At 43.0% G+C, this 27,336-nt stretch overlaps 1 protein-coding gene across 2 annotated transcripts in view; it reads right to left on the bottom strand.

Moving 5' to 3' along the window:
- Positions 1–27,336, bottom strand: part of ARMC3 (armadillo repeat containing 3) — a 128,478-nt gene that overhangs the window by 35,170 nt on the left and 65,972 nt on the right. For both annotated transcript variants that reach the window (XM_077490960.1, XM_077490961.1), the window contains 7 exons: positions 27,087–27,239; positions 26,897–27,002; positions 14,075–14,324; positions 7,048–7,184; positions 4,996–5,164; positions 4,685–4,785; positions 1,536–1,634 (listed from right to left, as the gene is read on the bottom strand). In XM_077490960.1, the coding sequence (XP_077347086.1) occupies positions 1,536–1,634; positions 4,685–4,785; positions 4,996–5,164; positions 7,048–7,184; positions 14,075–14,324; positions 26,897–27,002; positions 27,087–27,239 (1,015 nt within the window). The remainder of the gene's footprint in view (positions 1–1,535; positions 1,635–4,684; positions 4,786–4,995; positions 5,165–7,047; positions 7,185–14,074; positions 14,325–26,896; positions 27,003–27,086; positions 27,240–27,336) is intronic.

Here is a 27,336-nt window from a genome sequence, read left to right as displayed (position 1 = left end):
ACAGGACCCTTCTCAGATCCTTAATTTAGATGCCGTGGCAATAGCAGACCATCAATGTCGGAAGGTTCCTTACTGCATGGATTGGTGTAGCGATGTTTAGACCATCTACGATGCCCCTGTCACCCCTGGTAGTGACAGATGCCACAGCCTCCACAGGCTTCGCTGCAATTTTTGGCCACCAATGGTTACAGAACCATGGCATCAGGGATACTCCTAAACCCCGGGTTTACCTGGACTTCCTCCCTCTTCAAGCTATACCCGGTCATGACAGCCTCTCGAATCTGGGGTTATGTCAGGACAGGACAGGCTGTGGCTTTCACCACTGACAACTGGGCCAAGGCTCACCTTGTTGATGAAGCCAGGTCTGGCCGCTCTCGGTTGTGTCCTTCCTGCGCAGACTGCTGCAGTTATCTTGGTGGCACCAGTTAAAGTCCATTGTATGGGCATTCCAGGCCTTCAGCAACCCCGCAGGCCAAGTCCTGCATAGTCGTCACTTGGCTCGCTACCAACACCATTTCATCCTCCACCTTGCAGTGTCTAAAAACCCAGCAATCTGGCTCCAGGATAGATGTCCATTTCTATAGAAAAGGCAGTGCTTGGTGTCGAGTAACCATACTCGACTACCTACTGTCACTCCTATCGGAACGCGTAAACTCTAGTTCCCTATTGCCTTTTCGTGAACACTTGTGTACCTGCCAGTTTCCCAAACACATGGGGTTCTTCTACGCAGCCTACACCTCGACCCCGGTCCATACCGTGGTCACTCTTTAGTATTTGAGCACCCTTGGCAGCATGTTGGCATGGGTCCCAAGTCACGTCATTGAGAGACTAAGCAGTTGGAACCCTGCCTACCTCGCCCGGTACATCCCCAATCCTCGGATGGAAATGGCACAAGCATTCACCAAACTTGCTCAACTAATTAAGCTAAAACTAATAAAACTACACCCCTACCTGAATGTTTTTGCCCCCTTATTTTGGTATACCGACCATCAGACCAGGGCACACTTAAGGTCCATTTCATGTTGTTAATCTTATGGTAAAGTCTATTTGTTCATATCCGTATCAGCCATAGGGCTTTGACCATAAGTAGGAAGGCCAGTGTGGTGGCCTGAATTTATGGGAGGAGCCCGGAGGGTATTTAACCAGCCCGCTCGCCTGTGGTCTTTGTCGGTTTCCGGTGCGCGGCACCCACCCTCCCATCCCCTTTTCAGGGCATTTCTCAAATTCATTTCTCTTCACAAATATTAATTTCTAATCTAGGGTATGCCCCCTTATTTTGGTATACCGACCATCAGACCAGGGCACACTTCAGGTCCATTTCATGTTGTTAATCTTATGGTAAAGTCTATTTGTTCATATCCGTATCGGCCATAGGGCTTTGACCATAAATATATATATATATATATATATATATATATATATATATATATATATATATATATATATATATATATATATATATATATATTTATTTAGTGATCCTTTAATTTGCATTTGGTCTAGACAGTAGAAAGAACAGAAATATAAGCACTTACCCTCCTTGTTCTCTAGAGGCGCTTCTGCTCTGTGAAGATGGAGACTGTCTGATGCTTTGCTCTGTTTTCTCCTCCACTGGAATGGGTGATGGGGTAGCACTGAAAGAATAAATGTTCATGTAAGCTACAAGACAAAGTTGCCACTATTAAAAATCAGAATGGAACTTTCAGTTTAAATTGGCTAAATACATTTCAGGTGCATCAAAACAAAAAGGTGTTTAGAAAGCAACCACAGCCTGTAGAAAAGGATCTTGCACTTTGTGTGGAAGTCCAAGTCCCCTGTTGAGTAAGGATTAGGTCTCTCCCATTAGCAGGGAGCAGTAGAAAAGCCTATACCCTGCCAGCAGTTGAAGTTTGTTGAAGTGTATTCTGTGTGAAAGCAGTAATCTTACAGCAGAGGTCTGATGCCCCCAAATAAATCAGGCCAATAAATGCAATCGGAAAAGCTCATGCTCCCTGCTGATTGCAGAGCTCTGGCTTTGAATCAACAGGAGGCATGGTGGACCTATGCAGATGGACCACTGCTTCCACCCAGAAAACAATTGTTCTTCTTCACTGCATGCTGGCAGGGGACAGTAATTTCTAAAGAAAACCAACTAAAAGTATTTTAGTTTTTACGCACCTGGAATTTATTTAGCCAATTTAAATGGAGAGTTCAACTATGCTTCAAAGTAGATAATGTGGATAATGACAGAACTCTGGACGGCCGCACTACAAATGCTAAAACAATGCTTTATTCAAATAATATTTAGGACAGAGCAAATGAAATCACAGCAAAATATGTTAACAGCTGACGCGTTCCGCACTAAGGCTAGTGCTTACTCATAGCTGGTTCATATGCTTCAAAGTAGATCCTAAGCCAAATTATTGTTTTTGTATAGTGTAGGGAGCGTTAACGTATCTCAACTTGTTAAAAGAAATTTATGATTGGCTGTCACAATGATCACACAATTGGGAGTCCGTTCTACCAGCTCCCAATCCTTCCTCTGTGACTGGGTGCGCTCGGTGACAACACAGTCACAGTACTATTGCTATTACGTGAAAAACAGCAGCAAATATATGTGTCAGCATGGAATAATGCCACATATTTTTCCGGTTGTCATTCACTCAGCTTAAAAATTCTTGATGCGGATTGTATGTGACAGAAGTCGCCACTCCAAAAATCCTTTTGTTTTTAATAGATCCTTGTAGCTTTGCTTGAAGAAATATATATACTGTATATCAGAGGAGTAACTAGAACTTTCAAGGCCCTTGTACAAGAAACCATGAAGGGCCCCCCGACCCCCAGTTGTAGCCCTTTCCTCCGGTCGCAAGTGCGACCTTTGCGACCCTGGTAGTCCCGCCACTGTGTCAGTCGGTGTCAGTCCTTTTTTATTTTGTTATTTAATTATTTTTTGCAATTTTTTTCACAATTTCTTACAAAGCTTACTATGCTTCAGTTATGAATGAACAGTCAGTGATCAGTACCTTCCCCGCTCTCCATTAAGACACAAGCCCCGCATCAGCTGGGGAACGAGGTGGGGTCAGGGGAGCACACAGGGGCTCAGGGGCAGCAGAAATGAGAGGAAGGTGGATAGGAAGGGCGGGATATGGAGGAACCCTTGCCCTTCATTTTCCTCCTGCAGCCACCAAATGCCTGCGGAAAGGAGAGGAGAAAAAGCAGTCTTTCAGTGGCTGCAGGAGGAAATGGAGGGGATCAGTTCCTTTATATGCCACCCCTGCTATACAGGTGTACAGGGGAGCCGCATGGGCCCCCTGGAGCAATTGCGAGCCCTGTAATTACGCCACTGTTTTGTGTTTGTGTGTGTGTGTGTGTGTGTGTATATGTATGTATGTATATGTATATTATTTATTTTTGCCTGTGCTCAGCGTCATATCCAGAGGTTGTCTTTGGGAAATAGACGTATGAGTGCTGCCAGCATTGCTGCAGAGGTTGAAGGGGTGGGGGGTCAGCTTGTCAGTGCTCGGACCATACGCCGCACACTGCATCAAATTGGTCTGCATGGCTGTCTTCCCAGAAGGAAGCCCCATCTAAAGATGATGCACAAGAAAGCCCACAGATAGTTTGCTGAAGACAAGCAGACTAAGCACATGGATTACTTGAACCATGTCCGGTGGTCTGATGAGACCAGGATAAACGTATTTTGTTCAGATGGTGTCAAGCGTGTGTGGCGGCAACCAGGTGAGGAGTGCAAAGACAAGTGTGTCTTGCCTAAGGTCAAGCATGGTGGTGGTAGTTTCATGGTCTGCTGCTGCATGAGTGCTGGCGGCACTGGGGAGCTACAGTTCATTGAGGGAAAAATGAATGCCAATATATACTGTGACATATTGAAGCAGAGCATGATCCCCTCCCTTCGGAGACTAGGCCGCAGGGCAGTATTCCAAGATAATAATGACCCCAAACATACCTCCAAGATGACCACTGCCTTGCTAAAGAAGCTGAGGGTAAAGGTGATTGGCCAAGCATGTCTCCAGACCTAAACCCTATTGAGCATCTGTGGGGCATCCTGAAACGGAAGGTGGAGGAGTGCAAGGTCTCTAACATCCACCAGCTCTGTGATGTCCTCATGGAGGAGTGGAAGAGGACTCCAGTGGCAACCTGTGAAGCTCTGGTGAACTCCATGCCCAAGAGGGTTATGGCAGTGCTGGAAAATAATGGTGGTCACACAAAATATTGACACTTTGGGCCCAATTTGGACATTTTCACTTAGGGGTGTACTCACTTTTGTTGCCAGCGGTTTAGACAATAATGGCTGTGTGTTGAGTTATTTTGAGGGAACAGCAAATTTACACAAGCTGTTATACAAGCTGTACACTCACTACTTTACATTGTAGAAAAGTGTCATTTCTTCAGTGTTGTCACATGAAAAGAAATAATAAAATATTTGCAAAAATGTGAGGGGTGTACTCACATTTGTGAGATACTGTATGTAATGCTAAATGCCAAAGTGGATGGCAAGGCTAAGGACATTCAAGCATTTACAGATTTTTACCATGCCATAGGTTAAAATAAACCCTATGTAGCTGCAGGCACTGTGGAACAATTTATCCTCAATGTTTACAGCAGAAGCACTGAACCTGTTTTGCCAGCAGCTTATCTTCCTGTCCCCACTCCCAGATGTGGTTTAGCAGCTCAGCTCAGCACTTACATTTCAGGTAATCTTGTATTGATTAAAATAACTGCCCGCCTTTGGTTTAACTCCTGTTTACTAAGTTCTTCCAGAGATGGTAACTTTGCATCTGGCTTTATCTGTAGGTAAGAAATTGACACAAATATTACAAGTGTAATGTGTTTGTTTTCAAAGTCAAATTGCCATATTTAACTAAAATGTACTTTAGATTTTACTGGATTAAAGTCTACTCTAAACTGTTATGCAGCTAATTTTGAGACAATTTCACGATGTACTCCATAGTAGTATCACCCCGGCTACACATGACTTATACCCTTGTTCTAACGTACCCGGCCGTGGTCATAAAATCCATCACTTATGAGGTTGTTGTAGGATAAAAATCCTTTCTGGTTGTATTTCAGAGAGAGATTATTATCTAGCATCTTGTTCAGAGCCAGCTCGCTAAAATTGCTTCTGCGACTTGCTGAAAGATTTATCTCCTGGAGAACATCATAAGCCCTGAACACAAAAACAAAAAGGGTGACCAGTTTTAAAGGCAGAACAACATCAACATATTTTTGCACATATTATTTTGATAAGCACTTTTGTTGGATGGGACACATTGCCTGTACACTGTTCGCCCCCCCTCCTTCCCCCGCCACCAAGCAATTCTGAAAGCACAGCGTGCTTCGCACATGCGCAGTAGAGAACCAGATGTGAAGCCGCAAGGCTTCCCTTACAGGCAATGGCAGTGGCAGCTCCCGAGTTCCGATGGAAACATTGGCTGGGGTGCTGACATCACTGGATTCCAGGACAAGTGCCCTAATATTAAAAGTGAGAATCTACGGTATGTGTAGCTGCTGACTTTTAATTTTTTGCTGTGGCGGGGGGGCAGAACTCCGCTTTAAAAGTATGATGCCGTTGGAGTTCATGGGAGCAGCTGGGATGTGGCAGATATGGACAGCTGTATTTGCAGATACAACCTAAAGTAGGTTCCTTGGGAATTCCTCAAGAAGGTAGTTAGGTCAGGTGAGTGGCACGAGTATGTGCATATGCATACCGCTAATGATGCATAGGAAAGGGGGGGGCCCAATTGTTTCACTGTACAGGAGCCCATCATGCTCTCCTTTTGGAAGTGAATGCTGGACACCTATGCTTTGCTTCATGATATGTTCATTTTGCGGCAGTGCAGGAATAAGGTCACCTAGAGCCCAGGGCGAAAATGCCAAACTGCACCCCCCCCTGCATGATTACCCCCTAACATAAATTCCCCCTCTTCCCTGTTCAAATTGCACCCCCTGCTGAAATTCCCCCCTCCTAGTACAAATCGTTGCCCCTTCCATCCCCCAAATCCCTCAGGACAAATGTCCCCCCCCCCCCAAAATCACGCCTCCTAACACAAATCCTCCACCCCACAAATTTCCCCTTCACGTACACATTCTCTTCCCCCCTTCCTCCAAATCCCCCTCCAAGCACAAATATCTCCCCCATCCTAGCACAACCCCCCCACATCATCCCTACTAGCACAAATCCCCCACCCCCAAAAAAAATCTCCTTCTAGCACAACCCCCCCCCTACCACAAAGCCCTCAAACCCCCCCTCCTAGCACAAATCCTCTTCTCCTATCCCCCTTACAACACAAATCCCCCTGAATCATCACTCACACAGCCAAATTCCCCCTCCTAGAACAATAATTTTTCCTTGCTGCCCCCCAAATTCCTCCAACACAAATCTCCTACCCCCTCAATCTCCTTGCACCCCCCCACCTAACATGATAACAGTGCCCAGGACAGCTGTCCCTCCTGCCCACCCTTTGTCCCAGCCCTGCTTTAGGGGCTGTATCATAAGACTGGTATACTAAAAACATTTAGGCTTGTTTTCCACTAGTGCGACTTGTCATGCAACTTTGCAGTCCCAGGTCGCATGATAAGTCAATCCCCATGATTTCCAATGAGTACCATTCATATCTGTGCTACTTCAAAGTAGTCCCTGCAATACTTTGGTCCCACTTTGATGTTATTTGAGGTCCATAGACTTTAAGAATACACAGGCATTGTTTCCAGTCGCATCAAAATCGCAAATTTCAGGTCACAATAATGGAAATCTAGCCTTAAAGTATGAGAAAATAGCAGCTAAGGAAAATGTGGTCTATCTTGCAATTTAATCTCTAATTGATAAAAGTGGATTCGTACTTTTAAATACAAATAGTTTGTAGTCTATCATTATGACCTTGGCAGTTTATTTCAGCATATAAAGCTTAAAATATTAACACACATAAAAACATATTAATTTAAGTATTAAATGTGGATCTAGCTTAATTATTTGGATTACAGTTTAAATTTAAAGACTGCACTTAATGAAGCGCATCAATGAATCTCTATTAGTGTTAATGCTTTACTTACCCCAATCTATAGAGTTCAGCTGCGGTCAATTCTTCATTTGCACACACAGCAATGGCCCAGCATGCATTTCTCCGAACCTCATCATAATCAGAGTTCAGAAGTTTAACGAGATAGGTCAGTCCCACGGTGCTCCTAAACTGGATATCATATTTTTACATTAAAAATGGTTTACTTGTACACATGACAAATACCTTAGCAACTGACAAAACTATATGCCAATTTTTCTAATATACTCGTTAAAGTGCACCTGTCATAAAATAATAAGTAAGCTTCCATTTCTGACCGCCTTTTGAAAATGCTAGTTGCCTGGCTAAGGCTCAGTTCACACCTATGCAGTTTGTTTTGATCTGTCTCTGCAGTGCTTTTTGCATTTTTGCACACACGCACGTTTTTCCTGTGTTTTTTGAGGCACTTTGCATTTTTTTATGCTTTTTTTTTGGCCAATTTGTTGTTGGGCAGATTAAAAAACACAAATTGCGGTAAAATCATGCCAAAAAATGCACTACATGCTTTTCTGCAGCTTCTCCATTGAAGTCTATCGAATCAATATTAATAGGAAGGAACCCATGTTAAAGGGACTGTAGTGCGTTTCTGCAAAAAGCACTAAAAAACGCATAGGTGTGAACCAGACCTACTCTGGCTTCAGTACTTCTGGGTAACAGACCTGGAATAAGCATTCAGCCAATAAAAGCTGCAATTCCTTATTGCTATACGTGTGCAGGGCGATTGAAAGTGATCCTGAAAGTCTGGAAGCCAAAGTATCAGTGTGACAGCCAGGTGACTAGTATTTTAGAGAAGAGACATCAGCCATGGCAGCCAGCATATTTCTCTTCAAGTCACCTTCATTTTTACAAAAGGTTAAGGCGGGGAGGCAAATTTGTACTGGGAAGAGGGAGAATTTATGCTTAGGGGGTAATCATGCACATTAGTGCCAATTTTTTTTTTGGGGGGGGGGGGATTTTTTGCTGATACCCAATGCTTATGCATCTTGGGGGGAGGGGGCACAGTTTGGCATGTTTGCTCTGAGCTCTAGGTGACCTTGTCCCGGCACTGCTTTGATGTGTCCCAGAAGGTTACTGCTGTGATGTGTCCCTGTCAAAACTAGGTACCCATTCCCCCATCCCAAATGTTAACAGATATGGGGGGGGGGGGGGAGCGCAACTTCCCTTCTTAGGTGAATTTCTGCTTTAAATTTCTGTTTTTGGGGTTAGATACACTTTAAAACATGTCAGCTCCAGTTGGGCTTGAGGGTCGGTTCCCACTGCTGAGATGTCAGACATCGCATGTGATTCGCACCACACTGAAGCGCAAACCACATGCGATGTCTGTGCGATGTGAAAGCAGCCATGCAGATTGGGATCGCGCTGGACCCTGTTTTTGGTCTGCACCAGAATCTGATTACATGGGTGTTCACACCCATGAGATCCGATACCTGTGGCGAATTGACAGTTCACACTGCGATATGCGAACTGATTTGGGGGTGGCATTACCTTTTTATTGACACTGCCAGCAGTTCAGATAGGGCAGTGTGTACTGCCGGCAGGAGACATTCGATGAGGGAACCCGCAGTGGATTTGCTGGTTTTCCGGCATCACTGCAGTGTGAACCGAGCCCTAAGCCGCGTACACACGATCTGATTTTCCGACAGGAAATGTGTGATGATACGCTGTTGGCGGAAAATCCGATCGTTTGTACGCTCCATTGGATAATTGTTGTCGGATTTTCCACGGACTAATGTTGGATGGCAGGCTTTAAAATCTTCTACAGACAAATGTCTGTTGTCGGATTTTCTAAGCGTGTCCGTCGGACAAAAGTCCAAAGTACAAACATGCATGCTTGGAAGCAAGGACGAGCCAGAAGTGGTTGTAATGGAGAATTAACATTCGTGACAAATTATGAAATCTCGAAATGCAGCGCACATTCTCTTCTTCTTTAATGGGATAATAGTGAAGCTGCTTTGCTGGTGACACTGATAGAGTTATTGCAAACTAATTTTCAAAGGCTTTTTTTTTCTAGTGATATCAAGAATAATATTATTATGCTTTTTTTTTTTTTTTTTTGGGCAAGTTACCACAACACCATTATCCCGTAGTTTTTAAGATCAAAGATACAACTATGTTGGTGTCCCTTGTCAATTTTACATTGTATTTTTTTTAAATGTAACTTCCTACTCCCAAACTGTCATTTGAAGTAAAACATATAGCCAAGTATTATTGTACATAATATGTTTATTGTGCATTAAAAAAAAAAAAAAAAAATAGAACTTAACCAAAAAGTGCATTCTATGCATCCAAAAATATAGAAAATATAACAAATCAAATCATTATTATTCAACTAAATAATAAAATAAAATCCTCATGCATGTGTCCTGCTTCTTAATATAGGGGGTCAACAATGCTAAGAGTTGGTGAAAGCAGGGGTCCGCCATCCGGAGTTAATTCCAAAAATCATCAGAATTATTCTCCTGGAGCTCCCGCAGCAAAGGCATATGACATAATTGGTCAGGATTAATAAAGCAACCAATTTTTGGTCCAAGAAATCCTCCTCCTCCTGTTCCTGGACTGGACTTGGGTCAAAGCAATAACTCCAAGGCCAATAATAACACGTTATCTCCTCCAATTCTGCAACATGTCTTGTTGACGAACTGAAAAGCGATAAATGAAAAGCGCAAATCAACATTCACCAAACTTCTATTAACATGAAATTAGCAGAAGGAGCCTAAAGGGTGATGCTAAAGAGCTGAAAAACCACATAGTACGTCACTACGTTCATGTTTGTTGGCCGACAATTCCTTGCCGTTTGTATACAAGACAAAATCCAGGCACACGCCTTTGGACAAAAGTCATAGGTTTTGTCTGTGGAAAATCCGATCGTGTGTATGAGGCTTTAATCTATTTGTTGCCTTATTAAATTGTAAATGTGCTATCAGTTTTGTGAAAACCTAGCTCAACCTGCATAATTGAATTCCAGTAACATACTTGTGGCAGTTATAGGTATAAAATAAATATGATTTGTAAGAATAAAAGCAAAACACATCACATTACCTTAAAAACATATCCATCAGGGTAGACCGATGAATGTGTCAGTTTAATAGCCAACAATACAGGACATCAATTTGCGCCTGCAGGGTACTTGCAGATTACCACTGATTGATTTATTGTACTAATCTGACAGATGGAAGACTTTCAGTGCCTTGAAAGCTGTAATGATTTCCTATACAGTAAGCGCCTTTAAATCATTTTGATAATTTTCTCATTTTAAACATGCTTAACACTTCCATCAGAGCTTAGAGCAGATGCAGAATGGTAAAATTACTTTAAGGTATTGGTTACCTATAAAATGCATAAACTGCTAAAAAGGAGGGCAGTTTTAGTAGGTGAATCTCTTTGGATTCCTGTACATGGCTTTGCTAGAATTGACCCTCTAGTTATACAGTTTTCTAGCAGCGGCTGAAAAGCATGAATGCAAACAAAGATCTTAATTTGAAGTGTGTCAAATGTATAGCAAATATGGATGATGGAGCAGGATCGAGAGCGGAGGTCTTAAGCATCATTCACCGCTGATTGTAGGCGGGGCCTAACCAGTGCACCAGAGAATTGAGTAAACACATGCAGATGCTTAAATTTTGTCTATACTGTAGAAATTTACCATTCACGGAATTAAAAAGCGATTGTTACCCCGACACTTCATATTCCTGATATATGCCTGCTGTACCATGTACTTGTATGAGAAAATATCCTGTTCTCTTAATATTGCTTTCTTTGTGTGAAATCCCTGTCCATGTCCTTGCAGATATCCGTCTGCAAGTGGAAGCCTGCTCCAACATGCTGACAAAGGAAACACCCTGTAAGGGGAAACCTACTTTTTCCATCCTCAACTTGTACCTCTCACTTAAAGCGGAGCTCCACCATAAAAAAATGATTAAAAGCCAGCAGCTACAAATACTGCAGCTGCTGAATTTTAATAAATGGAACCTTACCTGTTCCAGGGTCCAGCGATGTTGGCAGCAGATGACGAGCAATCGCTCATCTCTCGGCCGCCCCTGCCACCATCCTCTGTCAGGGAATCAGGAAATAAAACGTTGCGGCTTCACTGCCCGGTTCCCTACTGCGCATGCGCGAGTTGCGCTGCGCGTCTTCACAGAACACAACGGGGGGGGGGGGATCTGCGGCTATTCTGCAGCTAGCTATGCCCAGAAGTGGGTGCAGATGCCTGTATTATACAGGTATCTGCACCCCCCCTCCAATGTGTCAATTGTAGCACAGGAGGGGGGGGAGGAATCCGCTGAGCAGAAGTTCTACTTTAGGGTGGAGCTCCGCTTTAAGCTACTTCTATGCTCTCCCTAACTAGAGAGGGGCTCTGTCCCTATCTTACTCCAAATTTTATATTTCTGCATTAAGATGACTGCCCAAATCACACAGGATTTCGGTATCCAATGAGATGTGTCCTCCCCAAGATGGCTGCCTGGGTCCCATAGCAGGGAACAATTAGCCTTTAACCACTTTCCGACCACGCTATAGCTGAAAGACAGCTACAGCACAGTCGTCCAGTTCTGGGAGGGCATCAATAGATGTCCTCCCAGAACCCCGTCCTTGTGCACCTCCTGCGGTGTGCATCGGGCGCACACTGTGACCATTGTGTCCTTCAAACACAGCTGATCAAAGAACAGAGTAAAGGGCCAATCACAGCAGCAATTTATCATGCAATCAACTGTGTCAGGGCCCTTATCAGTGTAGCCCCACGAGCGCCAATAAGTGCCCATCACTGCCTCCTCATCAGTGCCACCTCATTAGTGCTACCTCATCAGTGCACATCAGTGAAGAAGGAAAATAACTTATTTGCAAAATGTTATAACAGAAATAAAGAAAAAAGTTTTTCTTTTCTCAAAATTTTTCAATTTTTTTTTTGTTTAGCAAAAAATAAAAAAAAACAGGGGTGATTAAATACCACCAAAAGAAAGCTATATTTGTCTCAAAAGTAGATACAAATGTCATATGGGTACAGTCTTGCATGAATGAGTAATTGTTATTGAAAGTGTGACAGCACTGAAAGGTGAAAATTGGTCTGGTTAGGAAGGGGGTAAAAGGGCCCAGTAGGCAAGTGCTTAATGGGCAGTATATACTCCAACCTGAAGATGGCCACAGTACAGTACCACCTTCAGGTTGGAGGATATACTGCAACCTCCACCTGCCTACAAATGCTTCAGAGCAATTAATGTTGGCAAATGTAGCACTGAACTTATTTATAGTGCCTTGAAAAAGTATGGGACCACAGTCACCAAACAAACCATTGGTAACACAATGTGCCATGGATGGAAATCCTGCCAGCGCCTGCAAGGTCCCTCTCCTCAAGAAGGCCCATCTGAAGTTTGCCAATGAACATCCAAATGATTGAGTGAACGATTGTGAGAAAATGCTATGGTCAGATGAGACTAAAATTGAGCTCTTTGGCATTAACTCGACTGGCCGTGTTTGGAGGAAGAAAAATGCTGACAATGACCCTAAGAACACCATCCCTACAGTCAAGCTTGGAGGTGGAAACATGATACTTTGGGGCTGTTTCTCTGCTAAAGGTACAGTCCGACTTTGCCACATTTAGGGGCCAAAGGACGGGGCCATGTATTATAAAATCTTGGATAAGAGCCTTCTTCCCTCAGCTAGAACACCGAAGATGGGTCGTGGATCGTGGATGGGTCATTCAGTGACAATGACCCAAATCATACCGTCAAGGCAAAAAATGAGTGGCTCAAGAAAAAGCACATTAAGGTCATGAAGTGGCTTAGCCAGTCTCCAGACCTTAATCCTACAGAAAATTTATGGAGGGAGCTGAAACTTCGAGATGCCAAGTGACAGCCAAGAAACCTTAAAGCGGTTCTGCACCTAAAAAAAAAATATTAAAAGCCAGCAGCTACTAATATTGCAGCTGCTGACTTTTAATAAATTGACACTTACCTGTCCCAGGGTCCAGCGATGTCGGCGGCAGATGACGAGCGATCGCTCGTCTCTCTGCTGCCCCCGCCGCCATCCTCTGTCAGGGAATCGGGAAGTGAAGCGTTACGGCTTCACTGCCTAGTTCCCTACTGCGCATGCGCGAGTCGCGCTGCGCGTCTATGCTAGTCCCCGCTGTGTCCTGGGAACTGTGTATTTCCCAGAACACAACGGGGGGCGGGGCATCTGCGGCGGTCTGTCCCGGAAGTGGGTGTAGATACCTGGATTATCCAGGTAACTGCACCCCCCTCCCCCCTGAAAGGTGCCGATTGTGGCACCGGAGGGGGGGAGGGATCAGATTAGCGGAACTTCCACTTTAGGGTGGAGAACCGCTTTAAGGATTTAGAGATGATATGTAAAGAAGAGTGGACCAAAATCCCTCCTGAGATGAGTGCAAACCTGGTCACCAACTACAAGAAACGTCTGACCTCTGTGCTTGACAACAAGGGTTTCTCCACTAAGTACTAAGTCATGTTTTGCTTGGAGATCAAATACTTATTTTACTTACTTTACTTACTTTACTTACTTACTTTACTTATTTTACTTACTGAGCTGAAACTCATACTTATAGCATTTGTATCGTGTTTTTTATGGATTTTTGGTTGAAACCCTGTCTCTATCATTTAAGATACGCCTATGATAAAATTACAGACCCTTCATTTCTTTGTAAGTGGGCAAACTTACAAAATCTACAGGGGATCAAATAATTATTTTCCCCACTGTATGGTGTGCACAACTTTCACCGAAGATTAGATGAAATATAATTAGAAAATCTGTAAATTATGGGTGAAAGCTGTGTGGATTTTCTGAAAAATACATTTCCAAATAGACCTCATCCATAGAAGAAATGAAATACCATCAATTCTGCAGCAACCCTCCTCTGGGTACATTGTTTTCCGCATGTAGGTGGAACTAAAAGTGATAAACTCCATATAGCTTAAAGTCAATGAAATCAAATCATATGACATCTATAAGACCAGAAGGCAGCGTAGTTCCACTACATATGGGGATCCCCAGTCTTGTCTGGAAATGTTTCTTACCTCGGCTCTGGCATCCGCATCACACCCCACGGCAGCCACTGTGAGCGCTGCTTTACTCTGCACCAGACTGCTGGAGGACTGTAATGGTTCCACCAAAGCGTTCATGACACCCTGAGCTTGTATAGTGAGCCGAAGAGACTCTTGTGCAGCCATGTTGATGAGAACTGTGCATGCGTTAGTAACCACTCCATCCCTTTTATCGGACAGCAGATGAATTAATGCTGCGACTCCATCTGCCTCTGCAACTTTGCTGTGTAAAAGAGAGAGAACACATTTTTAGGCATAGAAAAAGAGTTTGCATGGAGTTTGCATGTTCTCCCTATGTTTACTTAGGTTTCCTCCCACACTCCAAAGACATACTGGTAGCTTAAAGGAGTTGTAAAGGCAGAAAGTTTTTTTATCTTAATGCATTCAATGCATTAAGATAAAAAAAACCTTCTGTGTCTAGCAGCCCCCCAGCACCCCCCTAATTACCAATTTAAACCCCTTCTCTCTCCAGTCTCTCAAGTCCACGATCCCTTCAGCCATCCAGGTCACTCCTCCTGATTGGCTGAGACAGTGCAGCGGCGCCATTGGCTCCTGCGGCTGTCAATTAAAGTCAGTCAGTAGGTCAATTCAGCGTTGCCTCCCCTGCAGGCAGAGGAGCATGGGTTCATTTTGTTAATGCAGTGCTTCAAAGGCTGTAGCTCTGTTAAACCCCCCACCTCGGTTCTAGAACTCTCTTGGTAGTTCTGGAACTTAGAGAGTGGGAGGAACAGAGGCTGCAGTCTGAATATTTATGGAGTTCTCACCAATCCCTGGGGAGGCGAGATCCAGAAGGTGGGGGAACAACCCATAAATACTCCGGAGCCTGACAGTCTGGGGTGCAGAGTCCTGGTCCTTTTGTCTGGAGGGACCCCTGTGCTGGGGGGCTCTGCTCCTGGCGCAGAAAGAAGACGCAGAGAAGAGAGAGATGGAGAAGCGGGAAGCCTCATACCCTCAGACAGCTTAGTCTTAGCTAGGCTTAGCTGCAGACATCCAGGGAGCCAGAATCAGCCTGTACAGCAGAGAGGCCAGTATAGTAGCCTTCTGGATACAGGCTGGGTTCACGCTAGTGTGAATTGGATGTGGATTCCCTGCATCTAATTCGTAATATCAGGAGATTGTGACCGGCTCTCTATGGCAGCGGAGGCAGCCAGGGGCCATTTCCTGCCTCCGTGGAACGCACGCTAGCTGAGCGGTGATCGCGGAAGTTTGCTCTGAATGTTCAATTTTCCATTGCATCCTGTAAGTAGCGCTTTATACACAGTTCTTTTAAAGAATTCTTGCAATATTTCACCATAGCTAGTATTTTCTCTTATCGGTGGAACACTTATATGAAAATCCCTCTGCAATCCGGGGATGTATTTGTTGGTTTTTGGAATCCCTTTATACCATCAGTTCATATATTTGCTTAATCAGCTCCAGTTGCCTGGGTGGTGAGTTCAGCCCAAGAAGGGGACTTATTGTGTTGCACGTTCAGTATGTTGGACACTTTATTAATTTAATTAATTTTGATGGACACTATATATTTTTTGTTTTTTATTATTTGCACATATGATGATACTTTAGGCACAATCATGATGGATATTTATTTTTGAGTATATTTATGTAGTTACCATTGCTAGCGCTGTTTTCACTGGTATAGCAATTGTGGAAAATTCCTGTTGCTTGGTTGTGCTAGAGGGTGAAAAGCCCAAACATCCAGCGGCCCTTGCGAGGGTAGTGCTACTTATGTATGTGATTTTTTTGTTCTGATTTTGGATACAGTAAAGGAGGATTATAACCACTGTCAAGTTTTTTTTTTTTTTTTTGCCATCTGGGTCACGCTGAAAAAATTTCCCTTTCACTATCTACCCCATAGACAAAACAGTAAGGCTGGATTCATACTTATGCATTTTTAGCGCTTTTTGCATTTTGCAGATTTGCACTACAGCCCATTTAACATGGTTTGCTATGGAACACGATCTGTAGTGCAAATCTGCAAAATGCAAAAAGCACTAAAAATGCATAGGTGTGACCTAAGCTTTAGTGAGAGAAAAGCTCTTCAAAGTGAGGGGATCTCTGGTTGTCATCAGGGCCATCAGAACTAGTGCCCCCCCCCCCCCCCCCCCGACTAGTGTCCTCTAAGATTTCCCCTCTATTCCTGTTCTGGAGAAAACTCAAAATTTGGGATTTTCATTCATTTTCAATGATAATGTAAATATGGTAAAAACAGGATAAATAGAGAGGGTGAATCTCCCTAATGGAGGCCCCAATGGCAATAATAACCCGACAGCTGTTTTAATCCACATCCACTCTATCCAAAACTAAGGCCAGCCATAGATTGTTCGATTCTTGCTGAACCGGCCGAGATTTGAACCATGTATGGGTAGGCTGAATGTACCTAAGTTGATCGATCGATCAACTTGGGTATAACCAGACAAATAAAAATAATGGAATGGCACAAAAAGTGAAAATACATATAATTAAAAAAATAGAATACGTGAAAATGAACACTGTATACAAATAAATGTACAATATAAACACAAAAATAAATTCACTATATGATGCATAGAAGAGCAGTGATAACAACATTTAGGAATAGAAAAATGTGGTAAATCCAAGTCCCTTTAAAAAGTAAGACAGAAAAACGTTCTTTTCCACAAAACCAGAAATCCACGGCATATATTCAACACACGACTATCTAAATGAGCAGATTCATCTTCATGCTAAATACAGAATTTGACAAATGATCTGAGCCGGTGATAATTAATTTGTGCTGCTGAAATACTATCATTAATCAAAGTGTCCATTCTTGTACGGAACTTAATCCACAATATCATCTTCAGGTGATACTTGCTAAGAATTCAAATAACCTAGCAAGTTCTAATAACAGCATATACAGTAGATGGGGGATTGATGGGGGAGTGATGCTAATCCAGTCATCATTTAAAGTGTTACTAAACCCAGGACCCTGCATTCACTATATATGGTCTCCCACAGTACATAGAACATGGAAATGCAATAGTTTTAGTAAAGCATATCCTTCAATACATGCCTCAATCCAAACTCCTAGTGTGATTTCTGTCTGCTGTCTCCTTCCTCTGATATCTGCATCAGTCACTTCTGACAGGTTAGGGCGACTCCAAGCAATCGCAATTGACAGGGGCTCTAGCACGCAGCCTGTGATTAACAGCATCAACTGTGCATGTTTCCCTATGAGAGTACATAGAGGGGAGTGTGTCCATTTCCTCCACTCAGGTCTCAGATTACACTCAGCTACCCGCTCTATGCTGTGCATTGTGTGAACCTTAGGACCCACACTCCCTGCCTCTGGAACCTCAGAAATGCCGTGTAACTTGGACACTTTGATCAGCTCTGGAAAGCAGAGGGCTGCAGATAAACAAGAACAATGTATGCATGAGGATTTATTTATCTCTGTGTATTACCAGAGGCCACTCGCATTACTGGGTACATGTAAGGGTTTACAACCACTTTAAAGTGGGCCAACGGTAATTTTTTCATCTTTCCATCTATTAAATCTTCTGCCCTTGTAGTTTTAACTTTGGATAGTAAAACATTTTTTCTGCCAGTAAATACCTTATACAGCCCACTTCCTGTTTCTTGTCTGGTAAAAAGCCTAGGCCTATGACATCGTGCACAGCTCTCTCTATCATGAGAGTTTGCCAGGAAGGCAGGAGGGATGAGTCATAAGAGGGCCAATGAGGGCTGCAGAGCTGGAGGTGTGTCTCTGTGTGTCTGTGTAAATCCAGGAAGTGAACAGCCAGCAGCTTCAGCTGCCCACAGTTAAAGTGGCTGTAACCAGACTTAGTGGAGGGAGATTTCTGCAGCATATTTAGCAAGTACAGAATCACAATATATATAAAATAATATGCAAAGTGGTTGGAGGGAAGCTTCAGAATGGCAAAGGTGTTTTTATTACAAATGATGTGAGCAGACTGCAGTTCTTTTTTAATGTAGGCGATGTTGCAACTTGCAATTAAACATCCGTTGTACATAACTTGACGTTGTATAACTTTGCTGGTGATTATTACTGTGAATGATTCTCCCCTTTAAGAAAGTCTGTGTAGAAAAAAACTGGATTTTCCACTGCTGTTTTAAAGGTACAAACTTCATCCTTATCCTTTCTTATTTACTTATGGCCTTACTAATTAAAAACATGTATTTATGTATGTATGTATATTTGTCTCAGATCAGTGACTCCAAAGCACTGACGCCAGGGGATCAGTCAGAAGGAGATCAGTAGTAGCAGCCTGTGTATTTTTTTATTTTAGGTTTGTGAAGTGTTATTCTATCAATCTACCAACAGATGGCAGTAACGTTCTAATAAAAAAATATATATTCAATTTCAAACTTGTAACTCTCAGCTGACTGCAGCATTAACCGACTGCTAGATGAGATCTCACTGTATTATTCATGTTAAAGGTAATTACAAATTATAATTACCAAAATATAAAAGATGAATCTTGGGTATTTTCCTTTTAAGCCGTGAACTTACAAGACATTTGATGCTTTTGATGAGGATTACCTATTGTTACTTTTTTCATTCATTTTTAGTGGAAAATTAAAATGATTACTTTCAAGCCCCTGTCCCGGTGCTCCTTATACATGTACCTCAATCCAATGTAAAATTACATATTATAGACGTATTCTCACAACACACACACTGCATATTGTTGCACATCTAAGGGGGAGCTTTATAACAGGCTAACGGTGCTATTTCTCCTTTTTCTTGAGCAGTTTCATCTATTTGTAAAGCTGCCCAATTTCCCCATATCAAGAGACAGGGAATTGAAAATGTATAGATTGGTTATATAGATCAGTTTAGGTTGATTTTCTGATGTTTTTTCACTGAAAATTTCTAATGGCTGAAAGGTGAAGGTTAACCTTTTCTTTTTTTCTTTTTTTTGCCCTCCCTGTTTCTTCTCTACCCCCCTAATCAACATGCTAATGCATTTTTTTTTTAAATAAAACCTTTCTATTTTAACCACTTGCTTATTGGGCACTTAAACTCCCCTCCTGCCCAGACCAATTTTCAGCTTTCAGCGCTGATGCTCTTTGAATGACAATTGGGTGGTCATACAACACTGTATCCAAATTAAATTTTTATCATTTTTTTCCCCACAAATAGAGCTTTCTTTTGGTGGTATTTGATCACCTCTGCGGTTTTTATGTTTTGTTAAAAAAAAATTAAAATACTGAATTTGTAAAAATATTTTTTATATTTTTTTATATTTTGTTTTTAATTTTTCTCCTTCATTGATGTACGCTGATGAGGTGGCAATGGGCACCAATAGGTGGCAGTGATGGGCACTGATGGGTGGCATTGATGGGCAATGATGGGTGGCAATAATGGGCACTGGTTGGTTACACTGATAGGCAAGCACTGCTAGGTGGCACTGATTGGCACTACTGGTGGGCATTGATAGGTGGCACTTGTGGGCATTGATAGTTGGCACTCATGGGCATTGATAGGTGGCACTGGTGGGCACTGTGGGCACTGCCAAGTGACAATGGCAGGTGGCACTGACAGGGGGTACTGGTGGCACATATTAGGCAGATGTGCTTCCTTCCTCTTCAGGACCAATGTCCCTTGCAGATAAGCTGGTGATCAGCTTTTTTTTTCTCTTCACGCTGTCAGTGTGAGGAGAAAAAAAAACGATTACTGAGCTTTTGTTTAGATCATGTGATCAGCTGTCACTGGCGGCACGGGGCGCGTGCAAAGGAGAGGCCATCATATGACGGCCTCCCAGAAATTCAGGTCTGCGCTGTGACCGTCATCTGGCTATAGCCTCAGACATCAAGAGGTTAATCTTATGTGCCATCCATAGGCCTCTTGGGTTTGGAGGAATAAGATCTTTGAGTTATATTATTGAGTGTGCTTTGGAGGAGAACATTTTCCTCTTATAAAGTTGTCTGGCCCCTGCTTTGGGCTCCTTGCCACCCACTCTATCCTTTTTTGACTGTTGATCTATGATCTAGAATGTCTATCCATGGTCTGAGTTAAGGTGCAGCACCATTTATAATACAATGTTCTTAGTATTTTTATAATATGTTCTTAATATTTTTTAAGGTCTCCTGATGAAGTGATATATCGCAAGCAAAACACGTTGGATCCAGTAGGATTTCTTTTACTACCTCCTGCAGACATATAACCTTGCTTTATTGAGGATGATTGAATCTACTGTATTGTATCTACTGTATATGTATTGTATGTGAGGATAAAATATGATGTATGTCTGTTAGGATTCAAAAATATGATATTTTTAGACCCTATATAGGGGAATAGCAAATTGATATTTTACAACATATTTTTATTTAAATTTTACTGTTTTGCATCCACTAAAATGTGACTTTACCGGTGGTAGTTAAAAAAAAAATCCTGTAAAAATCTTACCTTTTTTCTTTTATCTGTCTTATTTGGGATTTGGTGCATGTCATATCGAATGACAAACTTTCTGTTTTCATTACTTTCATCAAGAAGACCATAGGAGACCACACAACTGCTAATGGGACCCAGAAGTATGGGGGGGGGGACCAAATCTGACTAGATACACTGGGATTTATGCAAGTAATAATAGTACTTGGCTAATTCGTTGTATATATATATATAAACACAAAATTTTTAGGAACTTTATTATCACACCTAGTTTTTTGCAAACTCCATTTCAAAACCATGATTATAAAAGGATAGGTTCAAGTTTAGCAACTAATGATGCACTGATGCCGATATTGGTATCAGTGCCGATAGAGTACTTATACGAGTAGTAGTGAAAATGTTCCCGATGAGCTTAGATGATGTCAATACGACGAAACGCGTCAGGGTGGAACCATACAAGTTTAACACAGCAGGAGTGATAGGAGAAATAAGAGGAGAGGGACCGAGCCGGGAGATATCAGCGGGGAGCGATCCATTGCTGAGGGCGGTAGGACCATCATTTAACCTAGCTGATCCTATCTGAGCCTAGCTGACAATCCATGTATTGAACCCATGCTTTGAAAGTTTCAACGTCTGTGAGTGCAATGTTTGATGGTTTTTTAATTTAATAAAGCACCTTGTTTGTTTAATGGAATTACACTATATGTGTTTTTCTTTGTAATTATCCTTCTTTTGGAGATCGAGTGGTGCGGTATATGAAGGGGAAGGAAACCTGCATTTACACCTAACAGGATTTAGAAGTTGAATTACTGCGAGATTAATAGACTCACCATCAATCGCTAAAATAATTTTTAGATGGACTTTTTTTAGATGGACATAAAATGAGACTTAGGCCGCGTACACACGCGGGGACTGTTCGCCCAACTTTGTCCGTCAAACAGTTTCGGCAAACAGTCCGCTCAAAATTAGCATGGACGGACATGGCCACACACGACGAACGAACAGTTTGCTGAAACCGTGCGCGATGACGTGAACGGCACGTACGACGGGATGAAAAATACGACGTCCTATACACTGCATTATAACTTTCGGCGTGTAAATCCTTTCTGAGCATGCGCGGAACTTAGTTTGACGAACAAGCCTACACACGGGCGGACTGTTCGCTCAAACAAGGTTTCAGCGGACAGTTTTACGGAATTTCCGAAAAACCTTGTTCGTCAAACTGTCCGCTGAAACTGTCCGCTGAAAGCCCACACACGAGCGGACTGTCCGCCCAAACACTGTTCAGCGGACAAAGTTGGGCGAACAGTCCGCGCGTGTGTACGCGGCCATAGTGTTTTGTAATCTACTTAACATATATACATTGTGAATTTATATGATTATAAATGTAATGAGGAAGTATTTTACTATTCATTGCACACTATTGTGACTGTCTATAATCAGACTATTATGCGCTGTTTTTGACTCTCTTCTAATGGATTGATTCATCTTTGTATGCGTTGATTTATTTTTATAGTTTTTTTGTACAATATTGATAGGGCTTTATTTTGTATAGAGCCTGATTTAAAACAGCTGCTTAAGAGGAACGTAATTCCACAGTCCCCAGAAGATATAAACACATCTTTGGGTGTAAGCGCTTGTCTTTTTACATCTGACAGGGCGGGGTTAGGTGTAAGAAAGTTGGGGAAAAAATAATATTGTAAAAAATAATAAAAAATAAAAAAAATTCTGACACTGTCCATTGTTCTACTAACACAATCCATTGACCTACTGACACCATTCAGTGGCCCCCAAAAGGCATTTTGAACAAAAAAAAACCCCAAAAACTAAAAAATGTAATTGTTAAAAATAAATGAAGAACTACTGACACTGTCCATTGTCCTACTGACAACGTCCCACACATACTACCCGTACACTCCGCACTCCTCTCTTGCACATTTTACCCACCTCCATACACTCCGCACTCTTCTCCTGCACATACTACCCACCTCAATACACTCCATTCTCCTCTCCTGCACATACTACCCACCTCCATATACTCAGCACTCCTCTCCTGCATGTACTGCCCACCACAATACACTCCATACTCCTCTCTTGCACATACTGCCCACCACAATACACTCCATACTGCTCTTCTGCACATACTACCCATACACTCCGCACTCCTCTTCTACACATACTACCCACCACCGTACACTCTGCACTGTACATTCCCTATTTAACTTTACCACATTCTGCACTATGTAAGTCACCTCAGACTCTATTAAACCACACCCCTTTAAGCCACGCCCAATATGTCATGCAATTTAAGCCACGCCCGCATTTTTTTATTAATGCCTGGTGCACATGGGCCCACTCATTTTATGATATGCCTCTGGTCAGCGTGCTGCACTTCACTCCCCCTACGGAGGCGTCTCGCAGTCCCAGTGGCGTGATGTCACTCCTGGCCGGAGGCAGGGTGGGAGGACTCAGAGGAGCGCAGAGAGCTGCTGCTGGCACTGTGACCCGAAGGAGTCTGGATCTAGCTGGAGTTTACACAGCGTGTATAGTTGCTCTGCAAGTAAGCAGAATAGTTGATATTTTTGATTTCATCTCAAATTAATAAACAAGCTGGCTGGATTGGGGAAGAGGAGGAGGCTGAGGGGAAGTTAATGACCAATGTTATTTAAAGGAGAAATACAACCAAAGCTCGTTCGGCTGTACTTCTCCTATGGATCAGAGGAATGCAATTAATTTTGCACTCTTGTCACTAGAGAGCGGGCTGAAGTCCACTCTCTGCTGACATCATGGATGTAAGTCCAGGCATTGCGTCATCCCGACAATGGCGTCTGGATCCACCAGGTGCCTGGACTCACACTCGGCTCAGCCACTCAGCGAGCCGCTGAGAGCCTGAGACGGCCGCTCTGCCCTTCCACAGATCGGCGCTCCAATGCGCGAGGAGGGAGAAGAGCAGAGAGCTGTGACTGACAGTATTAAGCTCTCTGCTCACGGAGCTCTGAAAATCGAGCGATCGGTGGTGTTAGATTGCTCGGTTCTCAGTGTAGAGGCACCGGGGGACAGATGCTGCATCTGCCGAGGTAAGTATTAATCTACCAAAAAAAAAATTCTTACTTCTACTTCTCTTTTAATTTCTTTAAAATGCAGCATGGACAGGGATCAACAAGGTTTCCGAACACGCAGTGGTCCTTGTAATGTCTGCGGCTGCCGCTGACTTTTGTTTTTATAATGACGTGATTCTTGATAACTCACTGCTCTCTCCTCCTGTGTATGTTTACTGTCTGTGTTGTAGATCCGGCCGGGGTGTGGCGCCAGTACAGCCCACTAGTCCTGCTGTGTGCGGACTGATCCGTCTGTTGAAGGAGTGACTGGGATTTTCTTGTTTTGAAATGACACTGACTCTTTCTTTACATCCAGTGGGGGGGGGGGGGGGCGAGGGGGCGCAGTTTGCCATCTTCGCCCTGGGCACCGAATTACCTTGTCCCGGCACTGCCCACAGGAGACTTATAGCCAAAATAACTTAGGCTACAGAGTGTGACCGGCTGTCTATGGGGGTGGTTCACACATCTCTGCAGTGGCTTCGGTGCGAAATGCGTGTGTCTTTTGGTCCGTTTCAGGTCCGAATGAAATCAGACCTGAAATGGTGAATGGAGACGCACCAGACTCCTACTGTGAGCCGCTGCATTCTCCGGTATGAACCCAGCCTTAAAGCAGAGTTCCATCCAGAAATGGAACTTCCGCTGATTCGGTTCACTCCCCCCCATCACATTTGGCACCTTTCAGGGGGGAGGGGGGAGCAGATACCTGTCTAAAACAGGTATTTGCTCCCACTTCCGGTGACAGAGCGCCACAGAATCCGCGGCGAACTACGCCATGTCTGGTCCCTCCTCCGTCCCCCCCCCGCTGTCTTCTGTGAGACACACAGGTCCCAGAAAACAGCAGGGACCATTCAGAATGCGCAGCATGACTAAGCCGCAAGGCTTAACTTCCTGATTCCCTTACTGAAAATGCCGGCGTCAGTGTAAGGGATGTCACTATCAGGTATCCTATATAAAAAAAGGATTATAGAGGTACCCCGTATAAAAAAGGATTATAGTTCCACTAATGGAGAAAGTAAAACTCATTGCATTTCTATCAAATCATCAGTAGATGGCAGCATAGAGTGAAAAGCCTGAATGACAGAGAACACATTTTAATGAATACTGCTAATAACAGGGGGAACCAAAAAGACTGACCTTTGTTTCTGGTGGGAACGGAATAGCAGTTGTTACCCGGTCTAACAGTCTGAAGGTCATATGTTTGTATCATTGCAGGTAAGAGGGAGCATATTTAAAATGGATGTCATAATGTAGAGCATAATATTTTCTGTCATTTGAGCCCAGTCTTGCCACAAAGAGTTAATCCAACTCTGAGCAATCCTCTTTTATTGTTCAGTGAGATAAATCTTGACAAACAGAGAAAAACTTTGTCAAATCCTCCCCCTTCCTGTGAGTGACATGTGATTTACATATCCCGTGCATTAGCCTAAGACACATGCATTATTTTTTAATTCCCTCCCACTCCTTTCTTCTGCCAGGATTGGATGTTCCACACCTCAGCATAATTGGGCATGCTGAAGTCATGTGGTTACTTTCCTGTCTTTTCACTGGATGTTAGAGATCATAGCAGAAGTTCAGTGTAAGAAATACACAGGAGAAAATGCATATTGACAAGGGGAGTGTAGAGGTGGGCGGGGAGTCTACTGACATCACAACTCCACCCACAGAGCTCCAGACAACAGGCCCACCCACAGAATCTGCAGTTTTTTGGGTCTCATAACAGACAGAAGGGAGACATTTGACAGGTAAAGATACATGGCAGTAGTTTAGGAAGGATGACATTGGGTTTACATCCACTTTAAGGCTATAAACAGGGCGAAATTGTTTTAATTTACATCCCTGGAATCAGTAAAGGCTGCTGTCACTGTGTGTGATTAAATAACATATCAGCACATGCGCAATTGTTTATTATTTTCCATAAGGACGTTATTTCTGTATATGAAAATTTTATTATTATAGATATAGATGTGTATTATTATGTATGAACGGAACAGCAGTTGCTACCCGGTCTATCAGTCTGAAGTTCATGTGTTTGTGCCATTGCAGAAACTTTTCAATAAAAACACTTTTGCACCCGGCCCTCTCCCTTCACACACTGGAATTATTGACCATACTCTCAGCATATGTGCAACACCTGCTCCCGGAGCCGAGGGACGGGTCAGCTTTGGTTGAAGACATTGCGAGCGCCCTGGACAGGTAAGTGTCCTTATTTTAAAAGTCAGCAGCTACAGTATTTGTAGCTGCTAAGTTTAATTTTAAATTTTTTTTAGGCGGAACTCTGCTTTAGAGCTGGTTTACACAGGGACGACTTGTCCGACAACTTAGTCGCCTGACAAGTCGCGTCCCGTTCTGTACTATGGAACTGTTCTAACAGGAGTGTCTCAAGTCACTCCGACTTAGAACAAGGTTCCTGTACTACTTTTGGGGTGACTTAAATTGACTTCTATACAGAAGTCATTTTGCAAGTCGCCCTTGAAGTCTTGTGCAGGTCGCCTGAGGCAGTTTCGCTGCAAGGCGTGCTGGCTCAGTATGAACCGGCTCATAAGGAAGTCTGTATTTTTCTGTTTCTCTATCCACAGGGTCAGACATGTGTTGCAATGGCGCATAAAGCATTAATTTTTACTTTTTTTTTTCTCTGTAAAAGGTTTGGTACATGGAACACATCCCTTGACAATCCATTGATGATCCCTGAAATTGAGTGTGGATAAGAATCTATTAAGCCCTTGAACCACAGAAACCTTAGTTTGCATTTCATCAGAGTGTATTTCAGGATCGTTCAGAAGATAAGGAAACACAATGGTATGAATTAAAGCTAGGAATTAAATTACTTAACAGGTGTAAAGCTGTGTCACGACCTAAACCAGATCAAAAGCAAAAATGTAATTCGGAGTGTAACTTTAACAAGATCTTTCTAAATGGAACCCCCTAAACACACGTAGAAATGAATGGCGTTCTGACCTTTCATGACAACATTTCAGACTATTATTGCGCAGTGCCTGATCCTTTGCCAAAACTCCTGAAGGCAAAGCATTTTACCGCTTCTGACGAAAACTCATCCACCTTCCCAACCCGTTTCATATAAGCGGCTTCTTTTCTGTATGTAATAGCACACTTCTTTGTGACGTGCTGACGAGGACCGGCTTTCAAATTGATCCAGTGGAGAGACGTCAAATATTGTCCAATTCTCCCATCACATGGAATAAAGGTCAGGCAAATGTCACAGGTGTCAAGTGGAGAACACGGGGAATTCTATATATTGCTGCTCAGTAGGCAGATGCTCAGGGGAATACAAGGCATCGTTATTCTGGTAACTCTAAGGATAATTACCTGGCATTGCTCGGGGAACCGGTGGTAAGATTGGCCAGGGTGAAGGCTGCAGCTTCTCGTAGCTCTGCACTGTCCTTGTTCAATAAAATAATTATCTGCGGAATTCCTAAATGAAGAATACAGCTTATTAGCTCAGCGTGCAGGGAAGCTGCATACAACTCATTGCACATTACCCAGCTTGATAACATACCTTGTGTACCGAAGACATCCTTACTAGCCGCACTTGCACACATAGTGGAGATAGCTTGCAATGAAGCAATCTTAACCCCATCATTATCAGTAGTCAGCAGGTACAACAGCGTTTTCTCTGCTTCTTGTTCATGGAAGAATTTTCTATTCTCGGCTGTAAGCAATCAAAACAAATTGGATACATTTTTTATTTTTTATTTATAGGCATCAAACTATTCTCCCCCAGGGTTACCACAAACATTTATATAGGA

Source organism: Lithobates pipiens, unplaced genomic scaffold (genome assembly GCF_037356315.1).
Source record: "Lithobates pipiens isolate NorthernLeopardFrog02 unplaced genomic scaffold, aLitPip1_a1.2 Scaffold_19, whole genome shotgun sequence".
Classification (NCBI taxonomy): domain Eukaryota; kingdom Metazoa; phylum Chordata; class Amphibia; order Anura; family Ranidae; genus Lithobates; species Lithobates pipiens.
This window is presented reverse-complemented; position numbering and strand designations above follow the sequence as displayed.